Raw genomic sequence first — 19,632 nt, 5'->3', positions numbered from 1 at the left:
TAACAGACTTGACAGGAAGATCATTTTAAGTTCGAGACTGTTTTTTAACCTTAAAATCTTAAAACCGGAGGCGCGATCGAATTAACGCTCGACTTGTATGTAACAAAGCCTGTCACTGACTGTTGTATTGTGTCACGCTCAGGTTCAGGACTTTTCTCCTAATATTAGATCAGGGTGCTGGTTTGCTTTGAGCATTGGTAGCCCGAAATGCTTGTAAGTTACGAGGTTATTTGATTTTCTCAATGGAATTTATGTAACATTGTCATAGTTTGTTGTTGTGCCAATACAGTTGTAGTGACAATAAAACATTAACTTAATATTTTCCGAATGGCTTTAAAGTGGCCTTTGAATTTGTGTGACCATCCCGAAAAAATATTCTTAGATTCATTTAGGCCTGTATGTAATTAGTGCAAAACCCTCACTGTAACTTGATGATCTCACAGGTAATGATATCCGCTGATGTCAATTGTGACGTCCAAGTAGGGTAAAGTGCGTGGGCCAGGTACGTGACTGCCTGGTGCCTAAATATAATCCAACAAAGCGTTCGAAGGTTTGACAAATGTGTGTTCGCACTGCGTAACTAGAGTTTGCTGTGTGGTTAAACACCCGTGTTTCGTTCGACTCTATTGAACACCATTCTAGCTTGTCGCTTTATGTTAGCGACCAAACAAGTCTCTGACTGCCGGGTTTTGCTGTAGGTACAATGGTGGTGTTTACATTTTGTTAGCGCCATATTTACTGTAGTAACATACGGGTTTTAGTTACATACATACAGTAATGAGTGTAGAACCCAAGACCAGTTTGAGACCAAAAGCTGCAGAGGATTTAGAAGAAGATGCTTCTTTAACTTGGTATTATGTCATTTTGTTTTTATACATAGAACCTAAAATCAATTGCATGAGATATATTAAGAACCAACTTAAGTTCTTGCACTTGTAATCTTGTTTTTAGCATGACATAATATTTGGTTGCAAAATATTATGGTTAAGTGTAATCTTTAGACGAAGTAAAAATACGGAACACTACAGCTAAATTTTACCACAAGAATTTTGATTTTTGAACTTTAATTAAAAATAACGAGACAAATTTTATGCAGGTGTTTATGTGGCAATAACTGCGTGGAATTTCCCAACTACCCCAACATTTGCTGCAAACAGGACGAAGTAATCAGATTAAAAATGAAGTCAAATCCTATGACTTGCATCACTAACCACGGTGACTTTGCAAAATGTTGTCTAGATACAACTGTATTACACCTTTCCAGCAAGTTTAAAAAACAGGTGCTGACGGAAAGAAAGAAAAGGTAAGCCAATGAGCTCGGGCGTTATTTTTGATAAACAGGTAATTAAAGAAAGTGTTTAAAGAAGCAATAGTTGGAAATCTATTCAACCCTCTTGCTTTTTGGGTTGGTGGATAGGGGAATTCCCCTAGAACGGTGGTGTTTTGTAAATTATTTTGTCATGTTTTGGGGCAATTAAAACCTGATGATAAAACATATTTTACATAATCTTGTAAATGAGTTTTGAATCTACAATTGAAACTAAGGTTTGAACTGTTGAAACTACTCTTTTCAGAGAGTATCAGCGAATAGCTCGACAGAACTTCACAAAAACAATATGGGAGGACAAAGGAGGCAAACATCCACCCTGCTGTGCGGTTAATTCGATTTTAAACACATTTCAACTTGAAAGGTGCAAAAGTAATATTTTTTATCGGAATTTTAAACACACTTAAAAAAATGTTAAAATGTCTATTTTTGCTTATTTTTTTTTTACTTGTTTTCGCCAGTGGTGAACGGGATCCTTGGTTGATGGGAAGATTTGGAATGATGGTCATCATCAACAATGAGGTCTCACTGAATTCTGTTGTAATCTAAAATAGCGAGTCACAAACTGGCCCTAGTGGTATTTTATTTATTTCACAACAAACTTTGACACAAACATTTTTTTAAACTCACGTTTTTCCTAAACTAGTAAACAAAGTGACATGATTAACCAGAAAAGGTTAAGAAAGTAATTTGTCCGCATTATGTACAACTATACTGTAGTTACTGTAGTTTTTCATGTTGCTGATAGTTAACACAAGTTATCACAGTTTTTTTTGTAGAAATATGACAAGAAAGCGGATCAACGACACGGAAGCCAAGCAGATGTGGAAAGATTACAAGATTTAGCTAAAAATCTAAAAATGGATTGCATCTTGATTGAAGATGAAACTGTTGAAAACATTAAACTTAAATTTAACAAAGGTAAAGTTATTGGAATAACGTTGCAAATCTTTTCAAATCGGTTTTCCAACGGTTAATGTAATGACGGTGTAGCTGCAGCGCGTTTTGGCTCTCATCCACCAATTGTGCCCGACACTTTTATGCTCTCCATAACGTTTTAACGTTGCGCACCTATTTCCGGCTTGGTGATTGTTTTAGTGCAATTGTGTCGCTATGGCGTCTTTCACCAAGCGAAATAAACTCAACTCAATGTTCAATTTAAAGCTTTAGAAACGATTAATTGCCGGGTACGGTTCCTTAAACATACATTGCAATAATTTGTGAGATTATACTAAAAGCTATAAACAAGTAACCTGTGTTTTGTTTACAGCTTGCAAAAAACTTAATAGCAACGATTATTATTTTATTTGCGCCATTATGAGCCATGGAGAAAAGGAAAACATATTCAGCAATGTCAGTGGAAAGTTATTTAAATTGGGGAGTCTAACTAGATGTTTTAGCAAAGCAAACAAACAAAAAAACATTGTTGGACATTTTTTGGTGCAGGTAAGTTTTGCGGTCCAACGTAAATATAACTTATTAGTTTGACTATGCATAAAACTACCAGAAGCCATACAAACGTTTTTGCCACAGGTATTACTGTATTTAAAACTTTTTTAATAAGACGTAGCATCCCCAAATCCGCCTTTTCGAAGAAAAAAAAAACACTTTTGCTTTCACATAAGAACGCCATGGAAAGTTGTAATGTCAATGACCGAAAAATTAAGTTTTTACCGTAACTTATTACCGTAACTACTAGGCATGTAGGGGCCCTGATGCCTCTGTTACGAACGAAGACAAACTCCATATTGAAGACCCTTGCGAAGAAAACGTTTTAATCACTTTTTCAACGGTTTACGGTACGTTTTAACGCTTATTCTTTGAAAAAAAATTATAGTCTCACCTTCAACAAACAAAAACGTTTGTTTTGCTATTGCAGGTCATTTAAGTCATCGTAGGAAACAAAACGGATCACCATTTATTGAGGAAATATGCAACAGTCTAAACCACTCGCACAACTTGGAAATTATGCAGGTTCAGTTGTAAATATTGTATTGTATTTGAAATAAAACAGACAAAACATCCCATGACGTAACGCAACTAGATTGGTCACAGCCTTTAAAAATCATCAGTTTACTATTAGATTATATATGTAAGAGACCGAACCCTTATAAATGCATGAACGAACAACAAAACATTTGATCAAGCTGTAACATTTAAACAAAGACGTATCCTTATAAGGCTTTGACAGTGATGAAACACAACTTGGAAAATCGCACCGATGCTCCAGAGCAAGCAAAATTAATGGCTACCACAACAACAAGATTGACAAAGGAGTTAATTTTGCAAACAAAAACCCGCGAAGAGCACATGTCGTGAGTGTTGGTAGAACTATAATCAGCAGTTTAACAAGGCTTACGATCAGTTAACAATTTATATCAAATCTTTAACCAAACTTAATGAATATAGTTAAAAAGTTATCGTACTTTGCATTATAAAGGTGTTTCTTTTTTATAGGTTAAAAGTCTACGAAGCCCCTCATCGCAATCGGGGTATTTTTCTTATTGTAGGCGACGAGGTAAGAAACCTTTATTCTTGAGAAGTATTTTACACTATAATCCTCCTGGGGTTAAATGGGAGTCTTCACGGTGTTTACACGACAAAACTAGAACCAACCAACGCTTTTAAGTATATTAAACTTAATCTAGTTGTTGTTTCAGGCAGAATAAGAAAGTTACCTTCGATTTTCTATGTAAGCTTGTTATAGATTTTGACTCATGTTCAGCAGTTATGTTTAATCATTTCAGTTATTTTTCAGGCAATTATTCCTTTATTAGACTCTATAGTAGGGCCTGGAATATGTTTGTTGCAACTTTTTCAGACAAAGTTCCGCAATGACATAGGGGCACTTCGTGAAGTCGCAAAGTTTTGGGGATTTCATGAAAGTGATGTGAAAATTGTCTGTCAAGAATTGCAAGAAGACGAAAACATTAATTTCATTGAAAGTCAAAAGAATGCTTTACTGGACAAGCTTACCGCATGTAAGTACATTTTGTTTGCACCGTTTTAATCAAATCATGTCTTTCGAACACCAAATTAGCTAGATTTACAGCAGTTGTCTTATACTGATCGCGTGCCACCTGACGACTTTTCTATCGCTGCGTACCATCTTAAACCCTGTTTAAATGGGTAGACCAAAAGTTGACCTGTTTTTAATGACACCAGCAAGGTTGGCAATTCCAAAACAAAGACGCTAGTTTCGCTGTAAACCAGGGCTGATCATTTGGGTCTGTTGAGTTGTTGTAATTATTGATTTGACTTATTGGGTATGGCATAAAGGTACTCGCGTACCAGTCAAAAAGCACCGGAGTGCCGCTAGTGGTACGCGTACTACAGTTTGAGAACCGCTTATTTATAAAACACGTGCCTTTAAAACGAATGCAAAACTTTTTTCTGAATGCAAACCTTAACTTATTACGTTTTTAGATGTGCAGGATAATTGTGAAGACAAATCCTGTTTTGTGTGTGCCATTATATCGGACGACAATAAACACGACAAGTTTGTTCTTGAACACGAAAAGGAAACTTACAACCTTAGCGAAGTGACTTCATTGGTGCGAGGAAGCGCACAATGGTGCGGGAAACCAAAGTTGTTTTTTGTTCAGGTAAGAAAACATGTAAACGCAAACGTGTAATAAAAAGAAAGTGTAGGAACGAAACAACTGGTAATTCGTAAAATACACCTACAGCCACGTTAAATAATGAATCATCATTCGTAGTTATAGGGGAATGGTCGGACCGGCGGCAACCTTTTTTGCACTGTGGACCGTTTTTTTAACCAAAGTTTTATCGAGGACCGGCCTCCAAAAAAATGAACTATAAATATTTATCAATGAAAACACATAAATAAGTTACGAACACAGCCGGGTAACGAACTCCTCCCGGACCGACAGTTGCCGACCGCTGCATTAAAGATCGCTAAAATGTGCTGCACATACGACTAGCAATGGTACTTGTGACAATCAGGAGGGCTTACAATCGAAGTAGCGTTGGTAACTGACCAGGCCTAGCGTGGTTTCCGATCCCAACGCTGGATTTGTTTAGTTGAGACAATGCCTTGCCATTTAAGCTTAGGTATGCTTGGGTGACTGCTTGATTCGTTATAACGCCTCTAATAGGCTTGGTGTACGTTAATTTAAACTGGCGATATCCCCTAAATCATCCTTTTAGTTTTGCTAAACATGTAATTATATTTTAACATATATCATAGAAAATATAACGCCAAAGAGTGTTTTTGCTTCACTAGAAATCAAATGTGCAATGGACAACCGATCCTATTAAAGATAACCTGGAATCTAATGAAACTTACCACCATCCGGATGCAGATGTTTTAATCACGTTTTCGTCAGCAGGTAAACGTCAATAAGTGACAGAGAAAAGACTGTTCCATTTTCGTTGCTAAAAACGAAAGATATAATTTGGCATTTCGTTGCAAGTAAACATTAACAGGTCACTGAAAGTTTTAATCACTGAAAGAGTCTTGTATTGTTTCAGGATTGGGAAACAATCCAACCAGAGAGGGCATATCTGCATTTTATGACGCGTTGCTTCAATGTGTTGCATCTGATGGGCATCAAGAATATTACGACTTGTTTAAGGTAATTGTACTGTACAGTAATGTACAACAGTAAGTAACAATAAAGATGCAAATGCTTCTCATTTAAAATCAGCACACAAGAAGTTGTTAAAAACTAGAATAGTTGTTTTCCTATATATTGCCAGTTTATATATACTACATCATATTTAACGATGTATCACATATACAATTTACTATATTTATAATGGATATATATTTGGCACCTACATTTCATTGGGTCCCTATCTTTTTCCTGGCATTTTATAACATAATTGTTTCTGCAAGCATAATCTAATGGGTCCCCACACATATGCATATGCGATTTGGTAACAGTAAAAATAGGGCACAATCATTGTTAGATATTTACTATACACATCATTTAAACTACACATATGATTTTTTTGCAAGCAAAAACGAATAGGTCCCCACACACCCGTTTAAGCGGATTTATTCCTATGCAGGCATCGTCAGTCTCTAAAAACTGTAAACAGTATGCTTCAGTGATCGTGGAAGACATCAACTTACCTACTATAAAAGAGACAGATCCCGTAAAGCATTAATATTGTAGAACAGGCGTGCTCATTTCAAGGTTTTAGGCAAGGCTTGTGCCATCAAAACATAACCTAGTGTTGAATTTGATATTGAACGCTTATCGATAGGTGTCGCTCTGCCCACTAAGCCAAACTTTTTCTTTCCAGTCTAGTTCGAAAATTATACAGTGATTTTCGAGAAGGGCAAAACTATTAAGGAAAACAATAAGGTATTTCGAAGGGAACGTGTAGATATAAACTATTTTGAGTAGAACTGAAAGAAAACTACATGTGGGAAATAAAGGGATGGGTAAAGACGTCTTTTGATAAGTGTTCAATGATGCAACATAATTTAGGCTAAATTTTATTCTGGTGATTGAACATTTAGATTTAATTGTTTAGATACTCACCAAAGTTAGAAAACTAATGAAGGAAGATAATAAGGACGTTCCCTGGACACAGACGCAGCTGAGAAAAGAAATTCGATTTCCAAAATCTGGACCAATAACTGAAGAATGATGAAAACGTTTTAATACATTTAACATGTGCATATAAATTGTTTTTCTTCAATCAATCTGTTCGTTTTTTACCACAATGTCGACTCCAAATAAATTAATATAAGTTTTCAAAGACAGTTGCATATATTTTCCGTCAAAAAGCACATCAATTTAGTTTTGTATTAGCCTTACCATATGCAAATGACGACAATGGTCTATCTCAAAATTTTTTATGTAAAGAATCTTTTCGCTGGCAAAACAGACGTCAACATTTACTGAAGCGTTTTACAAAATATTAGTCTATCCACCTGTTTTTGTTGAGGTACCAAACGTGAGACTCCACTGAATATGCTTAACAAGTGTCCCTATCTTATCGCCAATTCTGAAATCAAAAGTACAAAGTCTGTTAAGTAACACTTTCTACACTTTTCTTGTTTAAAAAACAATACAAGCAGAAACTTTGCCACTTTGTTTAACATTCACGAGAAAACAATGTCAGTGTTTTGGTATGCAACGAAAACATTTGTGTTCAAACTGGCAAGCAATTTCAGCTTTGTTGCTAGCAGCAAAAAAACTTTGTTTATCTTCAAAACAACCCATTGCCGTCGAATTTCTAATGCGAACGCTAGGTTGCCTCATTTACAACCCGATCTTAACCAACTACTATGCAGTAATCAACTAAAAGTTCGTAAAATACAAACTAACAGCTGATCTGTGATAGCTGACGATTATTACTTTACGTATACTCTCCAGAGTAAGTAAATAATACACCATTAACTAAAGCATTGTAGCACATGGTCCACTACGAAATCCCAAGCCAACGAGCAGTAGAAACAAACGTTGTTTAGGCGCCGAAATACACTGGATGCATTCGAAAACACAAAACCAAACATTATTTTATAAACTTTTATGCCAACATATTTGCCATTACTGCAATATGCTATTTTCAGTATTTTTATATTTAGTTTGTTTAAGTGTGCAGTCGTGTAGTATGATTTTTAAGGAACGCAAATACGTAATGGTATTGTCGCTACAGATACTGTATGTTATTTTTAATCTGTTCACGCGACCACTGCATGCATCTTAATGATACGGTCATTACCGAACCAAACAGTCGTCATACAAAGTGGTACAATTTTTGTCAGCGTGATAGATGTGATCAATAAGCCAGATTGGACAGCATTCTCAATAATCGTTTACTTAATTCTATAGGCTACTACCACTGTGTAACGTAACAAGATGCAGTGTGATTTTATAATGTGAACCGGTAAATTATCTGTTATTCACTCTAACAAGCAAAAGAACAGTCAGTTGTGTGGAATAAAATAAAACTCATTGCTAAGTCGCATTAAGTGCAGTGCAATAATATACAGGGTAATGAAACCTTGTAGATAGGTAAAAAGGCAAAACATTCGCTGTGGCTTGTTAAATTATTGGTTATTTAATCCAACGCACCAGAGCATAGCCAGTTGTTTGGGATTAAACAGGAATTCCATGTTCTATATTTATCATTTACTCAGCATGGAAAATATGAGGTGACGCATAAAACTATGCAGATTTGTGGTTCCGGTTTAAGAAGCATATTACAGTAAATGGTGCAGCGTTGCGGAACTGACGTTTCATCTAACGTCACAGTCAAATCAACATAGAGACGAAACAGTTTTTCGCTGAAACCATATGTTTGTTTGTTCTAAATGTTGGCTGACGGTGTAACGTTAGCAACATACCTTAAGCTTCTGCGCTTGACAAGTAGCAAAAATAAAATATGGTGCCAAGGCCATGTCGCGAACAATGCGTATTTGACCTGGTGCGGAAGTTTTTGTTGCATTGCTTAGTTACTAAACTGCCCATTACATCAATAACAAATAATTAGCATGCTTATCTTTAGGTGTAAGCTAAGGTTTGTCAATTTAGTTCAGAAATTTGTGTTCTTACAGCGAAGGGTTTACGAAAGGATATAGAATGAACCCAATGTTTAAATAAACTGAGATATCAAATTTGAACACTCGTCCAATAGACATATTAAACTGCATTTAATGTCGATCACTGTATTATCATCTGATTAAAATTTCAGTAAAGCGGCACAGAAGGAATGAAATAATATAAAAAGAAAACTTAGCATCCAATTAATGAACACCTTGTCAAATACCAAGGTTTATAGGTGACATATAAGACACAGATAAGTCATGCAAAAAGCTCAACAGTACCAAGAGCCGACTGTTAAATAAAGCAAACTTATCAAACCCGCAACAACGTTTAAAGTGAGGTTAAATTTTGCCAAACGTAAATAAAACCTGCTCGCTTCGCCAAGTCGGATCAAAATGCACTGTCAATTAAAAAGGTTACAATGAAGAGTGTTCGGGTTGAACGTGTTTGGTGGGAATCAAATTTCAGTTCTGCCAATGTTTCACATTTGGAGTTCCGCGTAGTAAGGTGACCATATAAAGTCGCGACGTGATGCGCCATAGTTCTGGCCTGTTCGAAAGCCAACCATCCGCGAAATCCAGTCATTCAGTTAGCTCAGATTGCGCAAAGAAAGTTGTTTAGATAGAAAGTGTATTGGCTATAGCTTGAAGTTATTCAGTGGAGATAGAAATTAAGAATTTCCCCAAATCACACAGACAGGTGGTCGTTAGCAAACACTTTGGTTTACTGCTGGGCGAAACCCGAGTTTCACACTTTAGCAAATAAGCCCTACTATTCCTCCCAGGGTATAGCCGCAGCGGTTTGTTCTAGGTTTCTAACTTGTTGCGTTTCAACCAATGATTTTATAACTACAGAAACAGACACACCCAGAATAACAGACTTGACAGGAAGATCATTTTAAGTTCGAGACTGTTTTTTAACCTTAAAATCTTAAAACCGGAGGCGCGATCGAATTAACGCTCGACTTGTATGTAACAAAGCCTGTCACTGACTGTTGTATTGCGTCACGCTCAGGTTCAGGAATTTTCTCCTAGTATTAGATTGGGGTGCTATAGTTTGCTTTGAGCGTTGGTAGCCCGAAATGCTTCTTAGTTACGAGGTTATTTGATTTTCTCAATGGGATTTATGTAACAGTGTCATAGTTTGTAGATTGGTTGGTTGTGACAATACAGTTGCAGTGACAATAAAACATTAACTTAATATTTTCCGAACAGAAACAGACACACCCAGAACAATCTGAGGCGCGATTGAATCAACACTCGACTTGTTAGTAACAAAGCCTGTCACTAACTGTCGCATTGTGTTATGCTTTGGTTCGACTTATCTCCTAATATTAGGTGAACTAACATTACCAACAAACAAGTTGGCACGCTAAGTTATTATCATTTTATAATAACTAGTATTTTGGCACGGTGCGTTCAAGAGGCTGTCAACCCCTGGATTAAAATACCTAGGCATTTGCACCCAATCAAATCCCCAAAAAGCAGAAACTCATCAATACACTTTAGAACAAATTTAATGAGGACGTTCTTGCCCTTCGACAAATTGCTAAATTGTGGGGGTTTGATGAAAACAACATTAAAACACCATGCTTGGAACTGAGAGAAGATGCGCATCCTGGGAATTTTAAGTTGACGAAAACAGATTTAGTGAACAAGATTGCCAGTTGTAAGTATTTGTTTCCATATATTTCCAAACATGAACATGACAAAATACTTACTCTAGCACTAAATCCGGAAAAGACCTTATTTTAAACAAACGCAACAAAAAAGAAAAATAGGTATATTGAATAGTTCCTCAATTTGTTTTTGTTTTTGCGGCAAAAACTGGGTTTGTGAACTTGCAAACCAAAATGAGCATTGAGGTATTTTTCAGAAGAGCTGTTAGCAACAAAAACCAGGCCTGCAAAAATGTTTGGCAACTTATTGTAAGGGATTACTTATGGTTAAAATATATATCCTGGTTTCATATATTTCACAGACGTAAAGAACTTCCAAGCCATTTCATGCTTGGTGTGCGTTATTATATCTGACACAAACGGAGATAAACAATTTAAACTAAACTATGAAAACGACACTTTCGACTTGAAGGAGATTACAACTCTGTTTCGCGGTAAATACTCCCCTGGTTTAGATAAGGTTGGAAGCCCAGCACATGCATTGAGAGGGCAACCAAAGTTGTTCTTTGTACAAGTAAGAACAGAAACGACTTACAAAAGATAAATACTAGCCTTTGGTTTCTAACTTTTTCAAAAAAACTCAAGCTTTCGAGTTCTAAGCTACTCCTTGAAAACCAATCTTGCTGCTATATTCAAACATTCTGCAGGGACCACAGACTCCAGTTTGACACCCGCTGTTCTTGCCAAACCAGTTGTGAAAAGCAACATGCTTCAAATGAGTCGAAAGGAAATAAATGTTGAAAACTTTTTTTGTACTTGACACGTTTAAACTTTTAATACTGTAGCTGTCACATAAACTCATTATCGTATAATTACCCAATGAAAATGATTAGAAACAACAATCGTTGGTGGTGGCTGACGTTACTGGATCAGACGCGAACGAGTATTTGCCTCATCACCCAGACGCTGATGTTATGATCACTTTCTCCAAAGGAGGTTTGTTACTTTTGTTCATAAAATTATACGAACTGAAGGTGTGATTTAGTGTAAAGTAAAAGAACAAAAGAGAAAGAGGTTTTTAGCGCTCCCTAGTCCTTAAAAGTATGTTGAGTGTTACTATTTTGTTTCTGTATCGTTTAGGTTTGGTTGACAGGCAAGACGGAAAACGAATAACAGCTTTCTATGACGCTCTTCTTCATTGTGTTACCAACGACCAACACCCGGAATATTACGATGTATTTAAGGTTTGTGTACAAACCATGATAATCTAAAAGTCGTTCATAATAATCTTTTTCAAAAAAACGAAACTGAGATTAATTCTGTTTTCACGACTGTATTATTTTTACACCGTCTTTGTGGTCTTCATGAACAGATACTGACACAAGTGAGAAAGAGAATGGCAGATCAAGAGCAACCGGTTCCCTGGACCCAAACCCAGTTGAGGAAAGAAGTTTGTTTTGACAAGCCTAAGGCTGTCTAAATTGCTACAAGGTGTAACAATAGGCAAAAATCAACTACGGGCAAAACCAAAACCGATAGATTTTATGCATTGTACTGACATTGAACAGTTTTTGTAGACATGTAGTCTTAGCTATTTTGCCTTGATATAAGTTTTTATCCACAAGTAAAATTTGTTGATGTTTGTAAGGCTTGTAAAAAATTCTAATCTGTATAAAAAGTCAGTTGGTATGCCCGTAATTTGTAAAATACTCTTTAATCTCTACAGGTTCATGTGCTTTGCAAATATGTTAGTTTTGCTTTGATTTAGTTATCATATCAGAAGAAAACGTTTTAGACATGTGTCTTTGCTATTTTACAAACTGGTCCGTGATATGTGTTTTCATCTATATATTTCTTCAAGTAAAAAAATTGTTAATGTATTGTTTGTAAATTTGTAAATATACATAATCTGTGTGGAAAACTTCTGTTGTTGTGTTTGTTAACTTCGGATACATAGTCTGCAAAGGTTCATGGGCGCTAGCACGTTAGGGCAATAGAGGGCATCGGACAGACAAAAGAGCTACTCGTGATAACGTGTTTTTTACATTGTAGAGTTATTTAGGTTTTAGGCAACGCCAATGCGCTGTATAATTTTATACATGTATACAATTGCATAATCGTAATTTATCCATGTAATTTGTCAAATCTTCTCCCCTCTTGGCGTTCATGCTTATTGCAAATGTGTTAGTTATGTTTAATTTAGTGACGATTTAACAAGTAGACGTGTAGTCGTTTTTAACCATGAGTAAAGTGTAGTTTTTTTTCAATTTGTAATGGATAACACAGAAAGTCCTCTGTTATTTTGTAATCAATTTGTTTATCTTGCATCTAATCCTAAGCATCGTGTCAAAAAACAGGAAATAAAAGATCATATTTGTAGAAGTGTGTTGGCGACAAATTATCATTGTGCGTAACACACACGCGGCGCATGACGCTTTGAGGCGAAACAGAGCTGGGGTCACCAAACCATTTTCATGGCCGGACGTACAACATTAAAAAATACGCGAGGACCATCCAGAGAAGGTATATCTGCATTTTATGAAGCGTTGCTTCAATGTGTTGCATCTGATAGGCATCAAGAATATTACGACTAGTTTAAGGTAATTGTATAGTCATGTACAACAGTCTTTGATAATAAAGAAGCAAATACTTCTGACTCCAAATCAGCTCACACAAAGTTGTTAAATATTAAGAGAGATATTTTGCCAATGCAGGCATCGTCAGTCTCTAAACTGCAAACAACAAAGGCAAATTTTGAGGCAGAAGCATTTGCTCTTTTTTTATTATTATTATTTTACGACAATTAGACGACAGTCCGGAAAACTGAAAAAAACTGAAAACTGTCCTTTGTCGTGTCACCATACGAGAAATAAACGTATTTTCAGATAAAGGATAGACGAGAATAATAGGAAACAAAAGAAGAAAAGCGAACGAAAGAGGCTAAATGTCAATAAAACGGCAGCAGAAATCAAAATCTATTACATGCACGCAAATATTTATGAACAGCATGGGATAATGACAGTGTGTGAGCGTCCGTTAAATCAGGATGACCAAATAGCATGAAACGAATAAATGCCCCAGGAGAAAGATTGGAAAGAAATAATGCGTTAAACTTGGCGTTTTCTGTCAGAATATTCGAAACAGTAGAGAACAAAATTGTGCGATGATGAACCAATAGTGGACAACGGAGAAACAAATGTTGCGTGGCTTCTACGGCCTGACAAGCACAAGGACGAAAGTGCCTAGGATTGATATTGAGTGGGCTATGGTTAAGTCGAAGCATGCAATGAAGGGCAGTCGTCCTAGGACAAGAGCCATACAGATGCAAGGTTCTGACCCGATTCGTAAAGAAAAGTTTTTAACCTTATTTTTGAAAACTGAAACAGATTTTATCGATCGAATTTCTTTTGGGAGATCATTGCATAATCGGATAGTTTTGGGAAAAAATGAGTTGAATTTGGTATTTCTGCGGCACGCAATGGGATGGATTTTTAGGGGGTTACGCAAGTCATGTTTAACTGAATTTTTGATGTATTCAGGAATGCAGTTTTGTAAATATGATGGTCCTATGCGATTGAGAATTTTGTGAAATTGAACGAGAGAGTGAACGTTGCGACGAACACGGAGGGGTGTCAAACCAAGGTCCTGTAATATTTTATTATACGAGGTTGTCCTCATACACCCTAAAATTAGTTTAGCCGATTGGTGTTGCACATTTTCTAGTAATTCACAGTCAGAGAGGTTGCAGTTATCAAATACAATATCGCCATATTCAAGTGTAGGAAGAACGCAGGACCTATAAAGGGTCAGGATGATATGCCGGGAGACTATGTTAGATACTTTGCGCAATCGGTTAACTTTGATTTGTGCTTTATGGCATATGTACCGAATGGGGTCGTGCCAGGAAAGTGTTGGTGTAAATACAAGGCCTAAATACGTATGTGCACGGGTTTCAGGAAGAGCTACACCTTTGAATAAAATTTGAGGAAAATTTGAACTTTTACAAAGCGATAGTACTTTAGATTTGGAGGAATTAAAGTTAATTGCCCAAGTGGAAGCCCATTTGTCGAGGTGGTTGAGATCTCGCTGTAAAATTTTTTGAAGTTGATTTGGAGATTTATCCGAATAATAAAGGGCAGTGTCGTCAGCAAAAAGTGAAATGTTAGAGGTTAAGTTATTGAAGATGTCATTAACATAAATCAAGAAAAGCAAGGGACCTAAAATTGAACCTTGTGGGACCCCGGCATTAGTAGGCTGTAAGGTTGAAAGATTGTTGTTCAGGCGAACTTGTTGTACACGACCAGTTAAGTACGATTTTAGTAGAGGAAGCAAACTGCCATTTATCCCAATTTGTTGTAACTTATGAAGCAAACCGTGGTGCAAAACACGATCAAAAGCTTTGGAGATATCAAGAAAAACTATTCGACAATCAATGCGTTGGTCACGACAAGCGTAAATATTGTGGGTTGTGTGAAGCAGATTGGTGATGGTTGAATGATTTTGGCGAAATCCGGAATTGTTGGGGTTCAGAAGTTTATTCGATTCTAAATAAGTAATCATGTGTTTGTGGAGAATTTTTTCAAAAACCTTTGATAGGGAGGGTAGGAGCGAAACTGGTCGATAATTTTTTACATCATGTTTTGGTCCAGATTTGTGCAGTGGGATTATTGTAGCTTTTTCCACTCTGACGGAAAGATACCCACGGATATAATATAATTAAATAAATAGCTGAATGGACTCTGCACATTGTTTTAGAATGTGATTAGGAAGATTTAGCGGATCAGAAGATTTACTAGGGTCAAGTTTACGTAATACGCGGTAAACATCCCACGGGGTAATGTCAAGAGAAGGTGTGGATAGGCTAAGCTGGAAGGAAGAAGGAGGAAAAGACAGTGAAAGCAGATTTGAAGGGAGTGTGGAAATGGAGGCGAAATGTTGATTTAGGAGATTTGCTTTCTCGAAGTCATTAACATACGTTACTCCGTTATAAACAAGGCTTGGCGTACTTTTGCTGTTGTAGGTATCTTCGTTGGTATTCAGGATTTTACGTGTGAGCGACCAAAACCTCTTAGAAGAAGGTTTAGATAAGCAGGCTTCGTTAACAATATGCGCATGATATTTAGCTTTTGCGTTCTTAATTTTGCGTTGGATTTCGTTTCTAAGTTTGTTGTATTGTAATTTGTGCTGTAAATCACCAGAATTTCTCCATCTGGTAAACCAGCGATGTCGCTTTCGAAACAGGTGTTTAATTTCGCGATTCATCCATGGCTTACATTTCGCTGTTAGCCTAAAAGAACGGAGTGGAATATACGTTTTGCACGTCTGGTTAACAACATCTGTAATGTTGTTTAGGGCCATGTCAACAGAGGATGAGCTTGCAACCAAATCATCCCATGGATACGCGATGAAAATATTGTTTAAAGATTCAAAATCACCTTTGGCGAAAATCCATTTGTAAAACACGTGATTGGGGAGAGCGCCACGAGATAAATTAAGTGTAACATAAATAGCACAGTGATCCAGATTTGCAAGTGGTGGTAGTACCCCAGATGACAATACACACTCGGGTGCGTTTACTAAAATCGTGTCTAGAATGTTACTAAATCTGGTTGGTTGGTCTATTAGTTGCGGTTGGTTGGTCTATTAGTTGCGTAAAGATAGTTGCGTGGGGCTCATTAAAATCGCCTACAATAATAACGCATTTGGTGGTTTGCTGTAACGAATCAATTGTAAGTTTTAGAACATAATTTTGCGGAAAAAATATCTTTGGAGGTTTTGTTATAATTAGGAGGTTGGTATCCAACGCAAATTATTATTGGTCGACAATCGGGAACCATGGTAATTTCCAGCCACATCAACTCGCAATCGGCAGACTCGTGATCATACAAGCGTACGCAGCGAATATCATTGCGTACATACGCCAACACCCCGCCACCGTGCCTATTTCTGTCCTTTCTTAAAGGAAACTGAAAACCGTCAATGATCAGACGTTCGTTAGAAACACTTGAATCAAGCCATGTTTCAGTCACGCAGACAATGTCGAAACCACGATTTAATGCTATAAAATGCAGTTCATCTAGTTTGGAAGAACTGTTATGAGCGAAAATGCTTCGAGCATTGATGTGAAAAAGCGCTAGACCATCACCAGGTCGATCCATTTAAACAACATAAATAACTAAAAATCTGTAAACTTTTTACCATTAACAAAAAGACAATAATCAGCTTCAATAATTTGCCATTTGACAGTTTTTCCCTGATTGTAGAATTTGTTAGCATGGCGAATTAATTCCTTTCTTTGAGCCTGCATAGAAGCAGGTAGATGCCTTGTTATGTTTGCATTAAAGGACCGAGCGCGACCGGAACAAGAAAAAATCTTTCTTTTGTCCGACATCTTGACAAACTTGATAACTATTGGGGCTGGTTTAGATAAATCTTTGTCTCCACTGATTGTTGACGTACGCCGCGGCAGGCGGTGAATATTGCTAAACTGTATATTAGCAAGTTCAGAGGAAGAATACTGCAGTTTTTCCGTTATGAACGTTCTTAAGACGTGTTCGGTTTGGCCAGGTGACTCAGTAGATAGCAGTTGAGGTATGCCATGAATCAGCAGGTTAAATTCTTTGGAACGCATTTCGTCCACAATGCGCTTTTGATTCAATTTAACCTTAGTTTCCTTTAGGTCAGTTTCAAGCGAAGCTACTTTGCTCTCGAGCTCGTCAATTCGATGGTGTGCAACCTCGAGGCTTGTTTCTGCCTCACCGACGCGTTCCTTCAGGTCGTTTTCGATTGAGGTCAAGCGCCTGTCCATTCATTGCATGAGGTTGAAAACGTCTCGTAATGTTGGTTCACCTGCATCACTTGTTTCAGTATTAGTCATTCTGTGGCTGCCTCTGACAGTAATATTCTCCATATTTGCGTGAAAGATATTGAATTGATCGCTACAGGAGATCTGACTTGTTATAACAGCTAAAAACTCATCGAAGTAGACAGTTTAAAACAGAACTTTATAGCGACAACAGCAGCTCCAAAAACACGTCCGTCCAGCACGGCGACAACAAGAGAATGAGCTCTTTTATTATTACGTACTGAAACAGTTTGACTTAGTGATCCTGAAAGGCATGAACTTGCTAACAATAAAAAAAGGCAGATCCTGTGAAACGCATTTATAATGTGCAACAGGCATGCACGAGTTCTTATTTCGAGGTTTTTGACTGGTACCATCAAAACATAACCTAGTGTTAAATTTGATATTGATAGCTTATCGGTAGGTGTCGCTCTGTCCACTAAGCCAAATCTTTCTTTCGAGTCCAGTTCGAATATTATACAGCGATATTTTATAATTAAGGACCACAATTTTAAAAATAAATGCTACCGGGCCTTAATATAATCAAAACAATAGTGTAGGAGTAGGTGGTGTAATTTAGGTGTACCAAAGCCTGCACCAAACGACCTTGCTCTAGTCCGCCACCAAATAATTTGTATGACAGCAGCTTTTGTCTAGCGCAGTAGTACCCTACCGGGGTGCCGCGACACCCTGGGGTGCCAATTGCAATGCTCAATGGTGCCGCGAGATATTGATATTGCAATTCTGCGACCATTTTTTTATTTTAACTTTAACACATTAACCGTGGAATTTATTTATTTCTAACCGAGTTTTAGTGTGTATTAAGTTTCGCATCTATCCCCGGCTCCATTCTGGAGAGTCGCTTCGTGGGGAAGTCGCAGGCGGTAAGTAGATAATCCGCGGTAAGCCTTTGGATTCTCACCCAGGAAAAAACAAAGTGAAAGAAATTTCGACTCGTTTCGCTTCTTTCCATAAAAAGAGTTTTTTAGGCTTATGCACAAGCAGATGCCTCTCGGCGCGTTCTGGATATCATTGGCTTGGAAAGAAAGCCATTGTGCTTTTGTTGCAGATTTCCACGCCATACCTATGTGAGAGTGGATTTTCCACATTAACGAATACAAAAACAAAGAAACGAGAACGACTACTCATAGTCGAGGAAGAAATGCGGGTGGCTTTATCGAATGTGCCTTCACATATTAAGGGACTTTGTGCAGGAAGTCAAGGCCTAATTTCACACTGACTTTTGAATAAATACATTTATTTACGCGTGCTAGTATAATGTACAACTCATTCTGTGTTGTTTCAAACAGTTATTTGAAATATAGAAACCTAATAAAATTGATCCAGTTTTGCCAGGGTGCAGCAAACTATTTATCTCTTTGATTGGGTGCCGCAAGGTAAAAAAAGGTTGGGAACCACTGGTCTAGCGAACCGTTCTTTGTTTTCGCCCTGGTTCAAAAAAAGTTTAACAAAAAATACAATGAGCGCTCAACGTGTAGGAATCAGATTCCAGTCGTGTGTTGCATCTGGCGTTAGGCGGTGTAACGTTACGCGTGGTCCGCATAGTTTTTTCCCTTTTGAATTTTTCACAATGTGGTTCCTCATTCGGCTGTATATTACTCTTTGTGTTTGTATAGAATATTATTTTAACTTTTAGGATTATACAATTTAGGTCCCAAACCATTGTCCAACGGCCTTGAGCTTGAGAGCCACCAAATAATTTGCAAAAGACGAGTCTTTGTCGAACTAGCGAGCCGTCGTTTGTTTTCATTTTGATTCAAAAAGTGTGACAACAAAAGCTAAAAAAACATAGTCCTGTCGGATGACGCCGAATAAACGCTTGGCTAAGACAATCGTTGTCAAGGAAATTGCGTGGGCCATGGCCATGCCTTCATACAGAACGGTTCGTTCATTACGACTGAGGTGCGGAAGTTATAGCATTCAAACGTTACGCACACAGGAAGTGCCCAGGTTTCGGATGAAGCATCTAACGGCCAGGCTGGAGGGTATTTTTAACTTTTATTTGCTTCCAAAAGCACAATAAGATTTTGCGACGTTTGTTTCGGTTTTAACTCTTCCACAGGTGGGAAGTACATGGTTTAATATTTTCATCTGATACAGTGTTTCCCAAGCCCTATGTGGTTACGACACTTTTATTTTAAATTTATTCAGTGTGTGGTCTTCCATGTACAAAGGTTCATTTGGAGGTGTAAGAGGCAGATTCCAGTTGTGTGTTGCATCTGGCGTTCCGCGGTGTAAGGTTACGCGGGGTGTGTTGAGTTTGAAGGTCCTTTTTGTGCCCTATTGGATTTTC

At 37.4% G+C, this 19,632-nt stretch overlaps 2 protein-coding genes and 1 pseudogene across 2 annotated transcripts; 2 read left to right on the top strand and 1 right to left on the bottom strand.

Moving 5' to 3' along the window:
- The first annotated feature begins 777 nt into the window (after window positions 1-777).
- Window positions 778-6,977, top strand: LOC145219963 (uncharacterized). The gene is made up of 15 exons (XM_080087259.1): window positions 778-851; window positions 1,097-1,303; window positions 1,575-1,691; window positions 1,789-1,867; window positions 2,107-2,248; window positions 2,598-2,773; window positions 3,027-3,126; window positions 3,207-3,301; window positions 3,509-3,642; window positions 3,785-3,845; window positions 4,149-4,308; window positions 4,754-4,932; window positions 5,574-5,679; window positions 5,822-5,925; window positions 6,836-6,977. The coding sequence occupies exons 1-15, from the start codon at window positions 778-780 to the stop codon at window positions 6,950-6,952; spliced, it is 1,851 nt and encodes a 616-aa protein (XP_079943385.1). The 3' UTR covers window positions 6,953-6,977.
- Window positions 6,978-9,277: 2,300 nt separating this feature from the next.
- On the top strand, window positions 9,278-12,185 carry LOC145219962 (caspase-8-like). The gene is made up of 6 exons (XM_080087257.1): window positions 9,278-9,358; window positions 10,365-10,524; window positions 10,837-11,048; window positions 11,368-11,470; window positions 11,615-11,718; window positions 11,847-12,185. The coding sequence occupies exons 1-6, from the start codon at window positions 9,278-9,280 to the stop codon at window positions 11,952-11,954; spliced, it is 768 nt and encodes a 255-aa protein (XP_079943383.1). The 3' UTR covers window positions 11,955-12,185.
- A 4,293-nt stretch (window positions 12,186-16,478) lies between these two features.
- LOC145219961 (uncharacterized) lies at window positions 16,479-17,384 on the bottom strand (annotated as a pseudogene).
- Between the last annotated feature and the right edge of the window lie 2,248 nt (window positions 17,385-19,632).

The sequence above is a fragment of the Phallusia mammillata genome, chromosome 3 (genome assembly GCF_965637545.1).
Source record: "Phallusia mammillata chromosome 3, kaPhaMamm4.hap1.1, whole genome shotgun sequence".
Taxonomy (NCBI): domain Eukaryota; kingdom Metazoa; phylum Chordata; class Ascidiacea; order Phlebobranchia; family Ascidiidae; genus Phallusia; species Phallusia mammillata.
Note: the sequence above shows the minus strand (reverse complement) of the source record. Positions and strands in the feature narration are given on the sequence as shown.